General features: G+C 38.9%; 3 protein-coding genes and 1 long non-coding RNA gene across 4 annotated transcripts in view; 1 reads left to right on the plus strand and 3 right to left on the minus strand.

The window, feature by feature from the left end:
* The window catches only part of gmpr (guanosine monophosphate reductase), a 49,010-nt gene extending 37,000 nt beyond the window's left edge, over positions 1 to 12,010 (minus strand). The window contains exon 1 of the mRNA XM_056233953.1: positions 12,005 to 12,010. The gene's annotated coding sequence lies outside the window, so the exon portion shown is untranslated. The remainder of the gene's footprint in view (positions 1 to 12,004) is intronic.
* zbtb8b (zinc finger and BTB domain containing 8B) overlaps positions 1 to 12,299 on the minus strand; it is a 25,281-nt gene extending 12,982 nt beyond the window's left edge. The window contains exon 1 of the mRNA XM_056233950.1: positions 12,281 to 12,299. The gene's annotated coding sequence lies outside the window, so the exon portion shown is untranslated. The remainder of the gene's footprint in view (positions 1 to 12,280) is intronic.
* Positions 6,438 to 13,041, plus strand: heyl (hes related family bHLH transcription factor with YRPW motif like). The gene is made up of 5 exons (XM_056233954.1): positions 6,438 to 7,013; positions 8,931 to 8,997; positions 9,325 to 9,408; positions 9,520 to 9,601; positions 11,831 to 13,041. The coding sequence occupies exons 1-5, from the start codon at positions 6,934 to 6,936 to the stop codon at positions 12,442 to 12,444; spliced, it is 927 nt and encodes a 308-aa protein (XP_056089929.1). The 5' UTR covers positions 6,438 to 6,933; the 3' UTR covers positions 12,445 to 13,041.
* On the minus strand, positions 12,391 to 16,796 carry LOC130069820 (uncharacterized). Its single transcript, XR_008803803.1, has 3 exons — positions 16,622 to 16,796; positions 14,093 to 14,339; positions 12,391 to 12,480 (listed from the first exon to the last, which is right to left on the minus strand). It is a non-coding gene; the product is annotated as an uncharacterized LOC130069820 (long non-coding RNA).
* Between the last annotated feature and the right edge of the window lie 4,050 nt (positions 16,797 to 20,846).

A 20,846-nucleotide genomic window follows, 5' to 3' on the forward strand; every position in this document is an offset into this window, starting at 1 on the left:
CTAAAACAAACTAAAATGAAAACTTAAAATATAATTAACTAAAATAACACTGGTACCATCTTACAAAGCTTTACAAAAATACAAATGTCAATGTCTTGTTTCCTGGTTAATAGTTTTAAATGCATGTGAAATGTAAGAAGTCAATTTCTTTCAAAGAAACAATATTAGGAAGTGTAAAGAATAAACTTCAGGTCAGGAAGATAAAGGAGGCTCATAGCAGATCTCAGGAGATAAATAACAAAGAAAGTAAAAACTATTGTTATAAATAAAAATAGAAATAGAAAATTAAATGAAAGGAAAAAAGGACAAATAACAAAGAAAGTAAAAACTATTGTTATAAATAAAAATAGAAATAGAAAATTAAATGAAAGGAAAAAAGGACAAATAACAAAGAAAGTAAAAACTATTGTTATAAATAAAAATAGAAATAGAAAATTAAATGAAAGGAAAAAAGGACAAATAACAAAGAAAGTAAAAACTATTGTTATAAATAAAAATAGAAATAGAAAATTAAATGAAAGAAAAAAAGGACAAATACAAATACAAAGTGTCGTATGACAAATGTGCAACAACCCAGCGAATGATAATGAAATGTATTTAACAGAACCCTAGAGACCATAGATAGACCAGAGATGTTAAATCACAGAAACATGGAGCACAGAAACGTGTTGTCAGCACTGCCCTGCGACTTTTATTAATAAAATAACTTCGCTACTGAATTGCTCCGTTATATTACTCAGCAAGGAGGTTGTAACATTGCTGTTTTTGAAGTAATTAAACTCACAGCTTCATTGCTATATAGAGAGAAGCTGCACAGAAGCAGGTAATTCACACAAACACATCTTTCTCTCTCGACAGACTAATTCATTCAAATAAATGTTTTAATTAAATCAAATAACTGTAGTCTTAACGCACTGCTTCATCTCTACAGTATGTCTGATTTAAAGCGGAGAGACCCTTCCAGTCAAATTTAGTGCTGCAAAAATCATTAACAGCTTTAACTTGCCAATGCTGGCTAATGACCTTAAGCGGGATAATCCATGACAAGCAGTGCATTAAATGATTTGAATGCACTATGCAGAGGTTCTTTGCCTCCACGTCATGCATTAAAATCATAATGCACAGCTAGCCATGGATAATCCCTTACTTATATAAAGAATAGGTAGGCTATAATAAAAAAAAAAGAATGAAAACATAGTTATAAAAACTATAAATCTATAAAGAGATGAATGAATTTTCATGTGATTGCAAGCATACCGTAGAGGCTCCACCTCAATACCACGATCAGTTGTGACATGTGTCATGCATTCAGGGCATTTGTTCTTGAGGACACATGTCCATGAATATACACAGATTCATGCAATGCGACCTGTGTCATTTGTGGGCTTTAAAGTGGGCAGGCCTCAGTGTCTGGCATTCCTCTCGTGGCTGGAGGAGAGATAAGTCCCTGTGGGATTTGCCAGCGCTCACAGTGGGGCCTCAGCTCTCCAACACTCAGAGAGCCAAATGAAAAGGAACATCAAAACACGGGCTGATTTTGGGGTCAGCCGCTGAGATTTACACATAAAGGCAGGAAAGTCGTGCAAGATGTGGTGGAGCATGTGGGCGTGTGGGTGTGTGTGTGTCAGCATGAATTAATACACGATTACTGCTTGAGGAAGAGCGTGTGAGTTTGGCTGCTGTCATTTGGCAGTAACATTTAATATGCAAGTTGCACATTAACTTGCGCGTGTGTGTGTGTGTGTGTGTGTGCGTGTGACTCCGACTCGACTGTATGTGAAAAACGGAAAGCGGTTGTGTGTGTGTGTGTGTGTGTGCATGCTCTTCTTCCTATGAGAGAATCGTAAAAATATGAGCTTGTTAATTTCAATTGTGGAGCTGTTCTTGTTGTGGTGAAGAGGGAGGGCTTTGCAAAAGCACTGAAGTGGCCAACCAAGAGCGTAAGAAGCTGCTTTGCTCAATACCAGCGTTCGCTTTGTTCTCTGGCTCTTGTTCTCAGTTTTCCCCCCTTCAAACTATTTTTACAGATCAACTTATTTATTTAGTTTAATTCCCCCTGTTTCTCTCATCCATTTTCCACTGTGATTTCCCCCCCTTAATTTGTCATCAGTGGAGGAAGTGTGCCATGACAAAGATCAAAAACCCAGAGGAAGAGGAGTAGAAAGGGGGAGAAGCGAAGGATGCAGAAAAATCTTGAAAAAGAAAAATAATCAGAACGGAGAATGAGAAGAAAGCTCGGCTTTGAAGCGGGTGGACAACAAAAATAACAGCAGAGACACGGCGAAAGGCCCGATTTTCTCTCGAGCTCCTTTCTTCTTGCTTTCTGGAAATGAGATCCAGACCCGAATAAAAGAGGGATTGGTAATGAAAGGAGATGGAGTCGGGGGAGGATGGAGGGATAAAGGGATCTCTTACACTCATTTGACTCACACATCAAACCATAAGCCTCCCGCGACGGTCAAATGCCACAAGTCCGCTTTCTGCTAATTGCTGCCACCATCCATCTCTAATAGCAGGAGGAGAGAGGAGACTTTTGAACAAGAACATGCGTTTTATACCATGGGAAAACTCATGGACAGATGCACACATGCATGTACAGTGGCCCCAAAAAGTATTTGGACACTCAATTGACACTTAAAAAAGCATGCTTTTTCGAAATCAATAATAAAAGTATGAAACCTAATGGCAACCAACTCTTTTTTTAGTGGATGTATGAAGTAATTTTAAACAGGTGTCTTAGCAGTGCTACTAACATTTTTTCAGGGTGAAAGTAGCATAGTTACTGTGTAGTGCAATTACTCTACTGTTTTATTGTGTGGGCTAAGAAATTAATGAAATGTACTCATCTTAAGAGTCTTCTGTCAAATCATTCAAGTGAATTGATTCATCCTAAACAGTTCTCTTTGTCTCCTAGCAGTTGCAACACAGTGAAACTTAAAATTAAAAAACAAAGTAAAACTTTTCATTTGACATTATCACAACGTGCACTTTTCAAAAGTGTTCTTGCATGAGTTAAGAAGTCAAGAAACTGTACTCTCTTTAAGTGGCCTTTTATTTTATTAATTTTATATTGTTTGCGAGAAAAGTGTTTTTATACTTTTAAGATTGGAAATACACGACAAATGCACATTCAATACAATTAAGCACATTTATTTTTCTCAATGGCCTTTAAGGTAGCATCAAAGTAGTTAGCTTCTTTTTGTTTGTAGCTTATAGCTTACTACTTTTTCAAAACAACAGCTCGACTGGAATTATAATTAACTTGTAAGCTACAGTTTTAATTAGCTTCCCCCAACACTGCCTGGTATAGTTCATCACTATGAAAATGTTCCACTAACATCTGATAACTCATAAGTATTCAAACATGGGTTTGTCTTTATTTTGAACATCATATCTGTTTTTTTGTTGTTGTTTTTTTCTTATGGGGTCACCGCACCTAGATATAATTGCATCAGAGAGGCTGCCTGTCCAACACAATTGCACTGGCACGAACATATACACACTAGGAAACTATATAATTGCATACGGCCCCATGGAATCAAAGCAGCGGGCTAACAGGAAGGCAGAGGGTGGGTCGGGTATTGTGTGATGCAGGGCATGCTGCTGCAGCTCTCGGGTCAGTAAGGCACCGTTCCTGACAGCAAACTCCTGCCAGGCGCTTGTAATTCGAATTACCATGGCTACTCTCGCCCTACAGCTTCCCACGGTATAGTGGATGGGGGTGAACACCTCTGTGTGTGCGAGTTTACATGTACGTGCTTAGCACTATATAGTGTGAAGTGAAAAGTTTCTTTTGAAAATGCAGCGCGTCTGACATGAGAAACCGTGATGCTGTCATCCTTGAGGAGATCCTCTGTTCGGACACTCAGTGGCTAAATCCTCTCTTAACCTCTCTTCATCTCTCCCCAGAGGGCATCAGTTCATGGTCACTATCAGAGCTGCTTTGTCCCTCAGACTCAGGAACGCAACTAACACAGAGACTCAGGGGGAGACTGAGATTAGTGGTCAAGTAATATGTTCATTAACAGTCGATTCTGTAACACTTTATTTTGATGGTCCCTTTTGAACATTCTGTTGACTACAAGTAACTTTGCAACACGTCAAATAACTCTTATTATAGTAGTAGATTGTCGGCTAAATATCTTTTAAATCTTTATTTTGATGCTCCCCAGCAGATATTCTACTGACTACACTGTAAAAAAAATCTGTAGAAATTACAGTATTACTGGCAGCTGTTTGCCAGTAACTTACTGTAGTTTTAAATTGATGTTAATTACTGGCAACAGTTTGTTCAAAGTTAAATGAACATTAAACATTAACAAGTCTTTATCTTTACAGAATAAAACTAAAATAACAGCCTCATGCAAAGCATTCTGGGAACCAAAATCTGAAGGAAAAAAACAGAAAACGGTTGATGAAGATTTCTGGTTCCCAGAATGCTTTGCATTAGATTGTTATTTTATAATTTTATTCTGTAAAGACAAAGACTTGTTAATGTTTAATGTTCATTTAACTTTGAACAAACTGTTGCCAGTAAATATACATCAATTTAAATCTACAGTAAGTTACTGGCAACCAGCTGCAAAACTACAGCAATTTTTTTACAGTGTATAAGTAACTTTGCAAATACATGTCAACTTACTCTAACCCTATACTAATACTACTCTAATGAGAGTTATAGACACAGGTGCAACGGTGCTTATAGTCAACAGAACGTGTTAAAGGGACCATCAAAATGAAGTGAAACAGTTGATTCTTAAAGGGATAGTTCACCCAAAAATGAAAATTCTGTCAGTATTTACTCACCCTCATGTTGTTCCAACCCCGTAAGACCTTCGTTCATCTTCGGAACACGAATTAAGATATTTTTGATGAAATCTGAGAGCTGGATCACTCCTCCATACTAGTCCATAGGCTTCTTCAGTGATTGAACTTGCCGGCTTATTAAAGACATCGTTAAAATAGTCCAAGTGACAACAGTGGCTCAATCTTAAGTTTATCAAGCGACGAGAATACTCCGAAGATGAACGAAGGTCTTACGGGGTTGGAACAACGTGAGGGTGAGTAAATACTGACAGAATTTTCATTTTTGGGTGAACTATCCCTTTAAAGGTGAAGTGGGTAAATCTGTCACTAGCACTAGCAAACAGAATAATACTGGTAGCTTCCCTAACAGATTGAACAAATAATCCCGCCTCAAACTCTGCTGTGTAGATGCTACAACAAAGAGATTCTGAATGCAATGGTATTTGGATACAAAAAGTATTTGGACACAACCACACTCAAAAAAGCACTTTCAGAAACCAGCTGGTGTTGCAGTGATTTTAGTCTTTGTATAAAGGCACAGAGTGAATTTTCACAGAGTAACCACATGTATAGTTTATCACATTGAGAATGAAGGTTTGAGTGTTCAAACATGTTTTTCGTAACTGTGAACAATATCACTACTGTTTGGGATCAATAACTTTTTTTAATGAAAGACACTTTTATTCAGCAAAGATGCATTAAATTGATCTAAAGTGAAAGTAAAGGTATTTATACTGTTGCAAAAGATTTCTTTTTCAAATAAATGCAGTTTATTTGAACTTTCTATGCATCAAAGAATCCTGGGGGGAAAAAAGTTAAAAGCAGCACACATGTTTTCAACATTGATGACAATAAGAAAGGTTTCTTGAGCAGCCAATCTCAGCATATTAGAATGATTTCTGAAGGATCATGTGACACTGAAGACTAAAGTAATGATGCTGAAAATTCAGCTTTGACATCACAGGAATAAAACACACATGCTAAAATCAAAATCAAATAGAATGTGTCCAAATACTTTAAATTCAAATGTATTATTTATCTAATTTAAAGAAAGCAGAAGCTCACTTTTCAAGCAAAACATTTTTTTAAAAATGTAAGTATGAAACAATAGATAGGCTGATAAAAAATACTGAGACAATTTCTGGTTGCCAAATGTTAGTGGAACTCAGAACACCTGTGTGAACTACATACACCTAAAATCACTTCCACACCAGTTAGGTAAAAGTAATTGCAAAAATGGCTAGAAAGGTTTTAACATCATTTATTTGCAGACTGGATTTTATATTTTGTATCTAACACTATGACATTCATAGAGCTTTAAGTGTGGCTTAAGTGCCCATATACTTTTTTGGCGCCACTGTATGTGTGCATGTGGGTCGAAATCCAAGACACTATTCCCACAGCGTTCTTCCTATTGTCCTGGGAGAGAGGGAGGGGAACTAATTAAAAAGAGTGGAAGAGAGGAGACAGAGAGAAACAGAGACAGAAAGAAGGAAAGGGGGGTCGGGTAAAGATAGAGCAAGATGAGACAGTGGAGAGAAGAGGCTAATTGAAAGGAGAGAAATGACAGAGAGAGAAAAAGAAGGGAGGGCTGATGAGGGGCTGGGAGGGAGGGAGTGTGGGAGGGTAAGGAAGAGGGAGCCAAAACTGGCAACTTTTCCAAAGTGCCCAAGTTCAGTCACTTGTGCTGCTGCAACAGAAAGCAAGAAGACGAGTGTAGCCAGGGTGACCGAGCGGTAGAAAAAGCCAGGAAAAGTGAGAGAAGACAGGAGGAGGACTGTCATTCTCTGCCTTCAAGTCTAGGGGGTCTAGATATGTCAAAACACGGCTACACATAAACGCAGAAACAAGGACCAGGCTTAGTCAGCAAGAGAGGTCTTTTAAAGACTCCCAAGCAGCGTGCTTGTATTGTGGACGGATGATAGAGGGAGAAATAGAGGAGAAGAAGGTGGAGAGGAAAAAAGGGAAACAGGGAGGGGCGTGCTCGCATTAGAAGGTGGCTGCTTTCCTTACTGTTGCATTTGAAGGACAGAGGAGGAATCCATCATCTGAGATCATCTCGACAGGACCGCACGTCTCCATCGCTCCATCGATTCAACCTCCCCTTGCAGGGATAGAGGTGTGGCGATGAAGAGACCTCATGACTACAGTTCCCCGGACTCGGACACAGACGAACTGATCGATGTCGGACAGGAGGACAGCTACTGGTGAGGACCTGGGGTGTATAATGTGCTCAGTGGCGATGACATGGGTATATATATAGCTGTCAGTCGCTCTACATGTAGAGCTCACACTGCAGCTCAGAAAGAGTTTAAGTTTTATTCGAAATTCCCAAGCGACATCTCTTTACGGTGCCAAAATTGCAGCTTTGATGGTCAAAATGCAAGGTGTTTTTTTTGAGAGCTGTATGTTCGACTATACATGGCCGTTCAGGGTTTATCATGCACTCTGCTGTTTATAACAAGATATGAAATGTTTAACATTCATAAAACAAGCTATACAAATGCTGTATGTTTTTATTAAATTTGTTGGCATTTGCCAGGATAAGCAATTCTGCTAATTTGGCCGTTTTAATGTGTCTGTTACACATGTGTTTACTATACTATAGTATTAAATGATGCATAATTACTAGCAACCAACACTAAGCCAAACTCGGTTACACTTTTTATTTTAAGGTGTCCATGTTACAATAATAATTAACATGTACTTACTATAGGGTTAGAATTGGGGTTTGGTTTAGGATCAGTTGCATGTAATTATGCATAATTTAGTTATTACTACAGTAACTATGTAACGTGCAACAAGGACACTAAATAAGACCCTAAATTTATATATGTACTTGTTGGTAATTAATATTACTCAGTACTTATTTGTGTAATTACACTGTAACAAGGACACCTTAAAATAAAATGTGACCACAATTTATTTTTTATTGTGCTATCTATGTTTTTCATGAGGCATCAGAATTCAGCCAGGTTTGCTTATTTACATGTTTAAAATAGGAGGACAGATCCTGCATGAGGGGACAGTGAAGACGTGTCGAACAAACGTTTGAGAAAACACCAAATTGCTAATATTACAACCAATATTCTACAGAAACCGTCTTGTTGTTGTCCCTCCCTAATTTAAATGGACATTGACACACTAGCGCATACCAAGTCACCAGAGCGCAGTGACACAGGAGTTTATGTGACATGCACGTTGTCAAAATCACAAGTAGGGCCACCATCAAGCAGGACGGCTGATAGAGGCCCATTACGATCTTATTTGACATTCTTGAGAGGCGTATCTTTCTATTGCTGTGCCAGTGCCACTGACAAGCATAAAGCTCAGCATGCTTCCTCCTCTGTCCGTTTGCATTTTCTCTCGGTCATTTCGTCTTTTTGATATTTCAGTAAAGCTGCGACACAAATCAAGTGCAGACTGAAGACGCATGCAACTGCCATTTGGTCCTTTTGAACTGCGCCCTACAATGACCAATCGTTTCTCATCTTATTGCCTTTGAAAACTCTCATCCAGAATGCAAAAGCTCTAGTGTCTATACAAGAGTTTATTCCTGTAACTAATTTTCTTTTTGGACTGTACTCTTTCCCTCTAAACAAACGGAATGTTTGTGAATTAAGCCTATTAATGGTAAAAGGAGTTACAATGATGTGATATAAAAATAATAGTTATGCGTGGAAGTCAAAGTAAAAGCAAAAACAAACAGTGTCATTCTGCTGGCAGAGCAGAGAGTGCCCATGCAAACCAGATCCACATTGAAGAATAATACAGAGTATTGATGTGCTCAAAGAGCACGCAAAAGCCACTATTTCAGCCTGCCCTGCGGATATGTAATCATCATGTCTTTTGAGCTTAAAAAGAAAATGCTTTCGTACGATGCGAAAATCATAACATATCTGCCATCTGACAATAATGTCCAAAAACGCGTTAAACCAAAATAATCTTGTTTTCTGTTTACCCCGGCGCTCCCGTGTCTAGCTGTGCCCCAAGACAAATTAGATTGGGTTTGATGATGTGCAACAGCGTTTCTGCGTTGTATTAAGTACAGTAATGACAACAATATGCATTGACATCAAAGCTTTAATCTGTCCCCTTCCCCGCTCGCTCTTTCTCTTGCTCAGCCCTGTCACTGGGTCCATGTCTCCAGGCAGTACCTCACAGATCCTGGCGCGCAAGAAGAGAAGAGGGGTGAGTTTACGTCAATCCAGCTCTGTTTTCCCCCTGCTTGTTCAAGAACAGACCAAATATATAATTCATATATGATCTCGCTACAAGGTCTCTTCTGTAAATGCCTGTAATATGACCCTCTGCATGCAGCAACATGCATTTTTTACAGTTTGCGCCCTCTTGTCTGACTTTGATTTGTGTTTTCCTATTTTGACTTGTTATTTTTTCCAAAATCTGATCTTAAGAATGCTGTGACTAGGCCTCGGCCACAAAAATAATTCAGTTAGCAAATGCTTTCCACTGCGAATCGTCGTTCCGTCTTTAAATTGATTCCGCTGGATTCCTCAGATAATTGAGAAGAGGCGCAGGGACAGGATCAACCACAGTCTGTCGGAGCTCAGGAGACTGGTTCCCAGTGCCTTCGAGAAACAGGTAAGACGATCAGACTGGCTCAAAGCAGCTGAGTTTTATGTACAAGCTACTAGTTTTAAAACTAAAACAAAATTGTAATAAAAACCAGCACCGTCTCCCCCTTCTGACCAGGGCTCCTCTAAACTGGAGAAGGCTGAGATTCTTCAGATGACAGTGGATCATCTGAAACTCCTTCATGCCATGGGCGGCAAAGGTGAGAGAAGATATGGAGCAAGAAATTTCAGTTGCACTCTATTTCACAGTGCGAAAGTGGGTAATATAAGGTAACTACAGGGGTTAAGGTTAGGTTTAGGGGTAGGTTCAGAGTTAGTACCTAGTTATTACCCAGTTATTGCAATTACTATAATAAGTACATAGAATGTACATGGGGACTGTAAAATAAAGTGCTACCGAAATTTCAGAAGAGCTTTCATTACAGTATATTGCTACTATTATAATTGCTCATACTTTAGGTTATGGATTTGAACACGCCCCTAACCTCAATTATTCAACTTAAAGGGATAACATTTTTAATTCTGTCATCATTAACTCACCCTCAAGTTGTTCCAAGCCTATATGAATTTCTTTTTTCTGCTGAACACAAAAATATAACCAAACAGTTGATGGATCCCATAGTGGAAGTCAATAGGCCCTGGGCCTGTTTGGTTATCCATATTCTTCTAAATATCTTTTGGGGGGGGGGGGGGGGGGGATTCAGGGAACCCTAGGGGGTTCCTGTGACATTTCAGAAAGAAAGAAAAATGTCAAATTTGCAGAATTAGATTTTTGTTCTGCTTTGTAAAGAAATCATTAAAGGTGCAAAACGCAAGTCTCTGAGTTTTTGCAGAACTACGCCCCCTCTGGCGACAAGCGAAACTGCAACCAGAGTTCATGGACCATTCACGGGAACAATTTACTATTTTTACCGAAAAAGACAATATAGCCAATGCAACGGCGTTCTTCCTTGTTGGTCAATGACATGAACACCTTAGCATGTTAGCAATGGACACAAGGCTAACGTTACCGGTAGGCCATACACAAAAACATAGTTAGCATCTTTAATTGGATATGTTTTATGTTTCATGTTGTACTATTCTTCCGAACACAATTCCTAGTTTATGAAACTGTTCACTAACAATGGTAGTAAAACCAATTCTGATTGTACATGTATCTAGCTTACGCTAAAGCATTACACGTTTTACGCATCGTCATTTGTTGTCATATATAGATTGGCTGTATCAAACATTTGAGACTGGGCTATATCTTACCGTTTTATCAAGAAAAAAGCCAACTGAGGATCCCGTTTGAGACCAAGAGCAGACCGGAGATCTTTCCATTTTTTGAATGCCTTCCCGAGGTTGACTCTCGTCTTACTCCGACGCCTGTCTGACTCCAATTTGGACCTTTTGGTGGCACTAGACAAATTTTTTCTTTTCTTTACTTTACGTGGAGTTTGCGTTGGGGTTTGGAATGGACTACAAGCCGGTCTCTTTGAATCCATCTTCTACCTTTGACGCACGAGTTGTCTTCACTGATGCGGAGAATGGCGGCGCCAGCGAATACACAAACCTGCGAGACATAGCCTGGTGAGCGTGAACGCGCATGACGTCACGCCCAGTCTCAAATTCGAGCCCGAATCCCTCTTATATATTTTACTGTACAGGATTATAGAGGCAATCTCAGTGCGCAGAGAAGGGCTCATTCAGCCCATCAGGCAGTTCTTTAAGCATGTATAGGATAGAAAAACAGGTATTTTTAACATGAAAAGTTGCGCAATCCACCTTTAAGATTAATCACAACTGCCTTATTCTATTCTACAGATACTATTTTAATCTTTTTTTCTGTTTTATTACAGTGACAACATAAACAATTATTTAATTGAAGAAACAAAATGTTGTTTTTGTAATATCATGCTAAATATTTTTTTCACAATATACACTAATGTTTTTTTAAAGACGTCTCTTATGCTCCAAGGCTGCATTTATTTGATCAAAATCCAGTAAAAACTAAAATATTGTGAGACAGGTTTGTCAAATATTGTGATTATTAGAATTTAAAATAACTTTTGTATTAAAATATAATTTATTCCTGATGAAAAGCTGAATTTTCAGCATCATTACTTCAATATTCAGTGTCACATGATCCTTCAGAAATCATTCTAATATGCTGATTTGCTGCTCAAGAAATATTTCTTATTATTATCAATGTTGAAAAGTCCTTACATTCACTTTTGATCAACTGAATGCATCCTTCCTGAATAAAAGTAAAAATTCCTTTCCTGACCATAATCTTTTGAAAAGCATTTATAGCTGCTTTTATATTTTAGGAAGGAGTTTCCTCCATCATTATAACTGTGGGTCCTCCTTGGCATCAAAAAGTCTGAAAATTCCTGCTTTATTGTATGTATTTCTCAAACAGAAAATTGAAGTGTTCTCTCTCCTAGGCTACTTTGATGCTCGTGCTCTGGCAGTGGACTACAGGACTTTGGGCTTTCGGGAGTGTGTTGGGGAGGTGGTGAGATACCTCAGCTCTCTGGAGGGGGTTGAATCCTCAGACCCCATCGGCGCGCGCCTGGTGTCCCACCTCAGCCACTGCGCCAGTGAGCTGGACCCTCTCCTCCAGAGCTCCACCGCTCTGCCTTTTCCTCCCTGGCCCTGGCCTTCCTTCCCTCAGCTAGCAGCCACCTCATCTCCAGTCTCATCTACCCCCTTTCCCCCAAACGCTCGCCGGGATCTGACCCCCCATGCCACCGCCGCCATGCTCGGCTACCCTTCAGCGGCCCTGCGAATGGGATCTTTGGGCACCCAGGGGGCGATAATGAGTCCAGCGCTGACCCCGGTGCGTCGACTGCCCTCTATCCCCGGCCATCCTCACAGACTTCAACAGCACTCACCTGACGGACACACAATCCCCTCCTCATCTTCCACCAACTCCTCCCCTCCCCAGATTTCCTTCAGACCCTTTGCCCCTCTGGGGTCTCCAGCCCCAGGTCGCAGGGGTTCCGGTACCTCCAGTAAGTCCGCACAGGCCTGGGGCACAGAAATCGGGGCGTTCTGAATCAGCATTACGGAGAAGTTTGGAGTTTATGACAGTCTGAAGGGACAAATAAATCTTGGTCATTTGAACTTATTTACCACCTTTAAAAGGAACTACAAAGCATTGGACAATTCAAATTAAAATGTTTATTCAGTACCATCTACTATTCCAACTCAAATGACATTTAGAAATAATAAGAAAAAAAAAAGTCTGATTGTTTACAGAGACAAATAGGAGGGAAATTAAATGGACTGTATAATCCAAGTCAAAATCAAAGGCAAATGCAACTCTCTGAGAGACTAGATGTGATAAATGAAATGCTCAAAGCAATTCAGTGCTTTGAACTTGGATTTCGAGATCCAGATACTGGAATTTTCTAGAACTCTGATCTTTTATCTTTTTTTTATATTAGTGTATTTGTTTACTCTGTCATTTATACATTAATTTCCTATGGATTCTGACATGATATATCATATTTTTGAGATGGAAATGCTTGAGGAAATTACATAAAGAGAAATGTGCCTTATAAAAAAAGCGTTACTCTTCTTCTCTTAATTGTGTGTGCAACTACATTGAGCTTCCAGAAGATGGCAGCACCAGAGCAAATCATTAAAGGAATAGTTCACTTAAAAAATAAAATTCTGTCATAATTTACTCACCCTCAAGTTGTTTCAAACCTTTATGTATTTCATTTTTGAGCTGAACACAAAGGAAGATACTTTGAAGAATGTCGGTAACCAGACAGTTGATGGGCCCCATTGACTTCCATTGTAGGAAAAAAAATACTATGGAAGTCAATGGGATCCATCAACTGTCTAGTTACCGACATTTTTCAAAATATCTTCTTTTGTGTTCAGTAGAAGAAAGAAATTCATACAGGTTTGAAACATCTTGAGGGTTAGGAAATGATGACAGAATTTTCATTTAAGTGAACTATTCCGTTAAGATTAAAAACAACTGTTTATTGAATTTATATACTCCTTTAATCCCTTTTTGTTTGTTTTACACTGCGCATAAAACACAATTATTCAGTTGAGGAAAGAACATGTTGTTTTTGTAACATCATGCTTTTCTCACAGTCTACAAAATTTTCTCACGATATACACTCCTGTTTGAAAGTTTGGGGTCAGTAAGATTCTTTTAATGTTTTTGAAAGAAGCCCCATGCTCACCAAGGCTGCATTTATTTGATCAAAAATAAAGTAAAAACAGTAATATTGTGAAATATAATTATTACAATAAAAATTACTTTTCTACTTTATTTTAAAATGTAATTTATTCACGTGACAGCAAAGCTGAATTTTAAGCAGCCATAACTCCAGTCTCTTGATCACTTACTTGTGTATGCAAGTATATATCTACCAGAAGATGGCAGCACTAGAGCAAAATATGATGATCAACTCTCTCAGGGACATTCTGAATGTATCATTTTGTAACAGTTCCCTTTTCCTGAATCAAAAAAAAAAAAAAAATCAATAAAAAAAATCAATGGAAAACTATTAGCAATATATATATATATATATATATATATATATATATATATATATATATATATAATTCTATACCGGACACCAACTGAGTTCTTTTATTAGAAAGCCAATTAAAAAGTGAGTCAAATATAAAAGAAAGTGCCTACAAAATTTAAAGCAGAGATATAGCCTACTCACCACCATACTAAACTGACTCTTATCTGAAAGACTCCTCTGGGTGCTATAGACTCTAAAGCAAGGTGCCATTTAGAGCGTCTGTTTTTTCTAGCTGTCTCCAGAGAGGTTGATGAGAAGAGAACACTGCGGTACAGCGGCCACTCAGACAGTGAAAAAACGGTGGCTGCTGGCCCTGATCCTGCAACAGCAAGAGGAAACCAGGAACACTGTGTGCCCTCTCAGTGCCTCTGCCAACCACTCTCCATACAGGCTGTAATTAGAGTGAAACCAAACTAACTTCAAAACACACAGGAAATAAAAATCTCTTCGCACACATCCTCACGCTTACATTGAGGAAACAGAAAATGATTAGGGATATTATCGTAAAATAAACCTGACAGGTTGATCAGGAGCCGCCGCGGAACGGAGGGGTCTTGATTTACCCTGAAAAAGGTTAACAACAGCTGACTGTAAACTATTTCCTACATCGCATACTCAAAAAAAAATAAAAAAAATAAAAAAAAATAACGCATAGCCTAGGCTACACACCAAATAAATAGCTACGGACATGAAATAATAATAGCCAAACATAGTCCATTATATGTACAAACAAACAAATCTGCCTAGCAACAAAGACGAATATAGCAACAGTAATATAGCCTACTGAAGTCATTTGAGGTCATTTTCTCTAAACAAGAACTAAGACGCAAGATGGCGCAGTATGAAACGGGAAAGCGATTCCGACACGACTCGGAAAACACTGTGTAATTTGAGAAATCAATAGACAAAACCACAAAACAAAAAGTTATTATGGAAATACCTTATTCATAAACTTATAGTTTATTTAGCGGGACATTACACAGTAAATCTTTCGTTTATTTTCACATTTTTTCTTGCATTAGATATTAACAATAGTAAATTCTAGAAAGTAGTAAACAGAAATATTTCAGAATTTTACTCGTGAAAACTCTGCCATTTTAGTGTTTACAAATGTAAAGCACGCAGCCATCTTTCGAATTTTGTGTTCGAACTCCCGTTTTTGCTCTTCGATCGCTGTCAAGAGTTTGTGAAGTGGATTTACTTAGGCTACTGTAGAGTTAACGAAAGTTATCATAAGCATTGTAATGTTTGAAGGGTATGTCTTAACAAATGTCAGTAGACCAGGACGATTTTAAAACGAGTCTTAAATCCGTAAGATCTTGCCTTCTTGCTGTGAAGATACAAACCGCGGGCATTGAAAAGAGGAGGAGCTCATATGATGTTCAAGCGATTAAGTGGCACAAGCTCCCAGAAAATTCAGTTGACAAATTGTAATTACAAGTTTTATGAGAACGTGGACGCTTTTTACAATTCACAATCTCGTAATTCTGACGTGGCATGAATAACGCACCCCACGAAATATGAAAGTAAGGCTGGTTTCAGTTACCCGGATGAATGCATTGATAGGCTATAGCGTTGCCATGGACGACTGCGAATATTAGGTAATGTTATTTGATCACTGAATGCAGTGATTGACCAACGATAATCAAATATTCCACAGTGGAGTTAGAAATATAATTACAAATCCCAATCGCAGGAATGACAGAGCAAAGTCGTAGGCTATTTACAAGTAGGAAACTCACAATAGATACACAAGTTGCAGAGTAGTGACGTTGGACGGGGCATGTTGATTTAAAACATGGTGGGAACAGCAATATACAATATAGATAATTTAATATGTCTGTAGAGATCACTGATTAGAAAGCAAATCAAATGGTGTTAGTGAAAGTTAATCACTCAACTTTCATGGGTTGCTTTATGTCATACAAACAAAGTTGTAATTCCATGTAAAAATACTAGAAATTAATAATTTTCATAATTTTGAATTCAAATGAAGTATCTGGGTTTATTGTTCGCAATATAAGACTTTTGCTTTACTTATTCCACTTCCATGATATGTTTTCGACTTGAATGCGAAATAACAAGTTTGAAGTGCTGATGCATATAGGCCTACTTTAAATAATAAGGAATAAAAAGATGTGACAGTGCTGTGCAGTTACACAAAAGTGCAAATGAACAAATGCTATGACAGGGCATCCATTATGTCTGATTCATAAGAAACAGAGTAGCTTCCCAACAACACCACCGGAAAGATGGTATGCATCATTTACAAGACGGTCTCAAATTAAGATTGCCGTTGACCATGAAAACGGAATAATCATGTGTTTTACCACTAAAAGAGCAATTAAAACACATCAAAGTGTTGGTCTGTGTGAAGGAGAAGTGATGCTTTTTTTTTGGTTCTTGGGTTGTTGTTTGTTTGGTTGGTTGTGCGCTTTCCCCAGTTTGAGCATTAAAATGGGCATGGAATGTGAGTATGCGTGTGCTAGACTGTGGCGGGACTGTGTGTCTGTGAGGGATGTGGCGCAACGAGGAAACATGGGGCAGATTCTCATGCGAGTGGCGTGTGTGATTGTGTGTAGAGAGACTTGCTTGTGAGCGCTTGCTGTTTATGTTAGTGAATGTTTAGGCATGAGTGTGTGTGTGTGTGTGTGTGTGTGTGTGTGGACGGACGTGTGGAAATAGTCCTCGATTCTTTTGGCACCAGTAGAGTCAGTGCTGCAACCACAGCTTCCAGTATGGGCCACCACAATCACACGAGGCCAGCTTTCCCACGGGGAGGGGCCACGGAGAGAAAGAGCACTAAAGAAGGAATATGACACACACAGAGGAACAGGCAGGGTAGATATTTTCCTGTCAACATGAAAATAAGTCTGTAAAAATTGAAAGTTTCTCCTGATCAGGAAATCTGACCTGAGCTTGTTTCTTTAGCATGGAACTGGGAAATCTTTACCATAATTGTATTGTTGCTTTGATGCATTGTCTTCAACATCTCACCCCATTTTACACTATACTATGCGGACTGTGGCTAATTTAACCATTTTTTGATGTATAACAAACTGGGAAAGCTACTCTAGCATAGTATCTGTGTTTTCACTGCAAAGTTTGTCATTATAATGACCAGTGTTGGGGAAAGTTACTTTTAAAAGTAATGCATTACAATATTGTGTTACTCCCTCAAAATCAACTAATTGCGTTACTTTTTATGGAAAGTAATGTTACATTACTTTTGTGTTAGACCTGTTTTTAATAACAAAAAAAATGTTATATTTTTGGCAAATTTAAAAAAGGCCCTTTCATCAAAAAAATTACGTCAGGGTTTCCCAAACTCTGGTTTGTGAAGGGACTGCCGGGGGTTCGTAAGTTGATGAAAAGGTCAAATACAATTAAACCATAAAAATTTAAACATTTTCAATAAAAACAATCAAAAAAAAAATTTTTTTTTTACATTTTTTATGCAGTGTGTCCTTTGACTTTCCACAAATTCCACAAACTGAAAGACATGCATAAGCAATAGGCTGTTTTAGAAAGAACAATTTAAAAGATAAAAAATAAGAATGAATGAGAATTAATAAAATCATGTAATCATGTTTACGTAATCAATAAAATCATAACTGTAGTCTGATTATGAGTATCTTAAAATTTAATATAATCTAATTACAAGCATATATTTTTTAAAATCTGATTACGTACTTCAGATTACATATCAGTTACTGCCCAGCACTGATAATGACTTACAATTAGTGAAGACAGCCTTGAGCGATATGCACTGAAATGTAATGTACAGTAAATGAGCCTATCAAACTACCCTACTGTACATGATACACTGATAATAGTGTATCATCCTCGTATTAGCTATCAACAGATACATTATAAACATCATTGCCCTCTACTGGTCATGTTCTGAGAAAATCATCCCATAAATACAAGTGGTTCTCAAACTGGGGCCTCAGCTAACTTCCAAGGGGCCCATGGGATGACTTGGATGTATTTAAATGGATAAATGTTTTAATAGTTAAAATTTATTTGTAGCTAAATTAACCCAGTGAAATGGAACTTGAATTATAATTTTACCTTCATTGAGAGAAGATATTACAATGAATGACAAAGGCCTACACAAAAATCACCTTAACTTTAACTCAAAAGAAAAGCAGTTCTATCATTAATGAGACTTGAGTTTCTTTGTCATGACAAATTAAGATAATACTAATACTAATAATAATAAAAAATCAATTTAATAATTTAATAGCTTTTAATTTCACAGAATATAATATTGTTGATACCACAGATTTACCATGGAGCTCTTAATCCGGTCAAGATATTGAGAAATGTGTGTGTAAAATGCATGATTTGTTGGGTTCTTCTCAGCCCAATCCCCAGCTAGTGATCCCTGACAGATACCATGTGTTATCAGCCTCACACACAAGTTGACCTCCAGAATAACCCTGCCAGTCCAGAGAAAAAAAAGTTTTTTTTTTTGAGAAAAAGAATATGAACTGAGATGTTGCCATCAGCTCTAAAGACACTTAGAACAGGCACATTAGTAACAAAGAAATTACCAATAATAAACATTTATTTACAACAATTAATGATTATGACAACCGACGCGCATAAACTTTCCACATATATGTAGCACATTAGGTTGAAAATAACAAAATTTTCCTTAAAGTGACAATAACCTATTTATCACGAAGCAGCGGAGACATAGGGCCTACGTCGTTTGTTTATTATTTAGTTTACAATAATGTGAAAATGATGTTGACTGGCTATAGCAAAATACTTTTGTTATATGTGTGAGTGTATTTGAAGGGAGAGACAGTGCTGCAGACTACTTGCCACTTGTTTTTGCGATGATGGATCCGCCACAATGATGCTTGCCGAGGCAATTTAGCCGTTCTTGTGTAAACACCCCTAACGCCTTGATTGTGAAGAGGTGCAATTTTCCACAATCCATCTTCCATGTGACAAACAACCATTCAGAATGATTATATTTTTCGAGACTCTGTTAGAGTTTTCTGTTCATTTTCGAGATCAAGTTCCTGTAACATTTGACGGGATTTATAACTCCCCTCCAAGTGTAGCCTACGACAGTGTGTTGCTCTGACGCACGTGCACCTGCAGCCAGTGTTGCCAACTATTTTCAAAGGAAAGTAGCTAAGGCCTTCCCTAAAAGTCGCTAAATGTCGCTAGATGACGTCATACGTCAATTAGCATTTTAATGACGTCATCGCGCCGTACTTGCGTTCTGTCAGCCTAGTGCGTTCCCTTTCGAGGGAACTCGCGATGCGTCACTTGACGCTTTGGGAACGCCCCCAGCGTGAATGCGTCTGAGCATCAATGTCAACTAGTCCAATGGAAAGAATGAGCGTCACGGGCGGGTGACGTCATGACCAGGAAGGCATAAGAGCACATCCGGTGAAACGCGGCATTAGCTTCTGTGTCTCAGCAAGCGATCTGTGTTACTCTGTCTCTGTCTATTTATTGTTGTCTGTTCGATATTATTGGGAAGAGTTATGGCGAAACAACTTTACAAACTCTGTGCTTCTCCCTGCCCGCGTTATTTAACGGGTGGGGACACACACGAGCTTTGTGTAGTTTGTTTGGGAGTGGAGCATGCGGTATCAGCCTCCGAGGGGGCTGATTGCAACATTGTGAGAAGCTTTCGCTTCGCATGCTCCACTCCCGCCTGTCACTTTTCGATCCTCGGGGTGCAGGACACGCGTCTGCCGAGGCAGCGCGGAGAATGCATTCCTGTGGATCGCGAATAGGATCTCGTTACGGGGTTGGAGACGGGTCCGCGGATCTTATCTCCTCCCTTTCCACGAGGGATCCAGTGCTCTCTCTCCGGTCTCGGAAGCCCGCGCTGCGGTCTCTTCCGCCCGGGGAGAGAAATCAATGCTTCAGTGCTCTACCCCCGAGGAGGTAGATGTGCTGGGCATTTAAAGTGTACACAATCATGGGGGAAGTGGATTTGCCATCTCTTCCCCAGCGTATGAGAATTATATATAGCCTATATATATATATATATATATATATATATATGACAGTTTAAATATTATATATAAAATAAAGTGTATATATATAAAGAATGTATAAAAAAAAAAATATATATAATAATAATAAGCTGGTGGAGGTGTTTACTAAGGCTGTAGATAAATTAAATATTTAATGGCCAGCAGAAATAAGGGGGCACTCGTCCTTAAAATAAATTGAACGAGTTTCCTTCCCTCTATTTTTCCACCTCCATCACGGGGCCTTCCATTTTTCCCGATCTGCACAGCGAGCTGTCTAGATCATGGAAAAAGCCTTACTCATTTTTTAGCCCCACATTCATGTATATTCAGATTTTTGGGGGTTAAGAGAGTATGGCTATGGGGCAATACCCCGGGTAGAACAGACACTTGCGAGCTATGTCTCCCGGTTCAGTATCGTCCCTGAAGGCGTCGGCTTCTCTCACTAAACCATTAAAGAAAACTATTTTTTAATCTAGTGGGAAAAGCATATATGGCAGTGGGTCTAGCACGAGCCTGCTTGCACACTATAGCAGTGCTGCAAGCATATCAGGCTGACCTGCTGTGGTATTTGGACAGAAGTGAGGGAGTTTGTCCTGATGGGGTTTGAGAACTCCGTCGGGCCTCAGATTTATCTCTCAGGGATGGCAGCCAAAGAAATGTGGTCACTGAGAGACACCTCTGGCTCAATTTGATGGGAATCATGGAGAAAGATACAAGATAATCTCTCCCTCGCTATGTCCAACCCACTGGGGCTGCTGGGTGTGAGCAGCTCCAGCCGGCTAGTTTCTCATACACAACACAGCAGCCAAAGCCTTCAAAGCAGAAGCCGGATCCGAGGACCGTTCTTCATGCTGAGAAGGCTGCGGCTCAAAAGAAAAGGTCTG

This window comes from Rhinichthys klamathensis, unplaced genomic scaffold (assembly GCF_029890125.1).
Source record: "Rhinichthys klamathensis goyatoka isolate OS25496 unplaced genomic scaffold, OSU_Roscu_1.1 h1tg000384l_1, whole genome shotgun sequence".
NCBI classification, from domain to species: Eukaryota; Metazoa; Chordata; class Actinopteri; order Cypriniformes; family Leuciscidae; genus Rhinichthys; species Rhinichthys klamathensis.

Coding starts and splice junctions, on each gene's coding strand:
- heyl (XM_056233954.1), top strand. CDS start 6,934: ATGAAGAGACCTCATGACTACAGTTCCCCGGACTCGGACACAGACGAA. Junction 7,014..8,930: donor GGACAGGAGGACAGCTACTG/GTGAGGACCTGG, acceptor TCTCTTGCTCAG/CCCTGTCACTGGGTCCATGT. Junction 8,998..9,324: donor CGCGCAAGAAGAGAAGAGGG/GTGAGTTTACGT, acceptor TGGATTCCTCAG/ATAATTGAGAAGAGGCGCAG.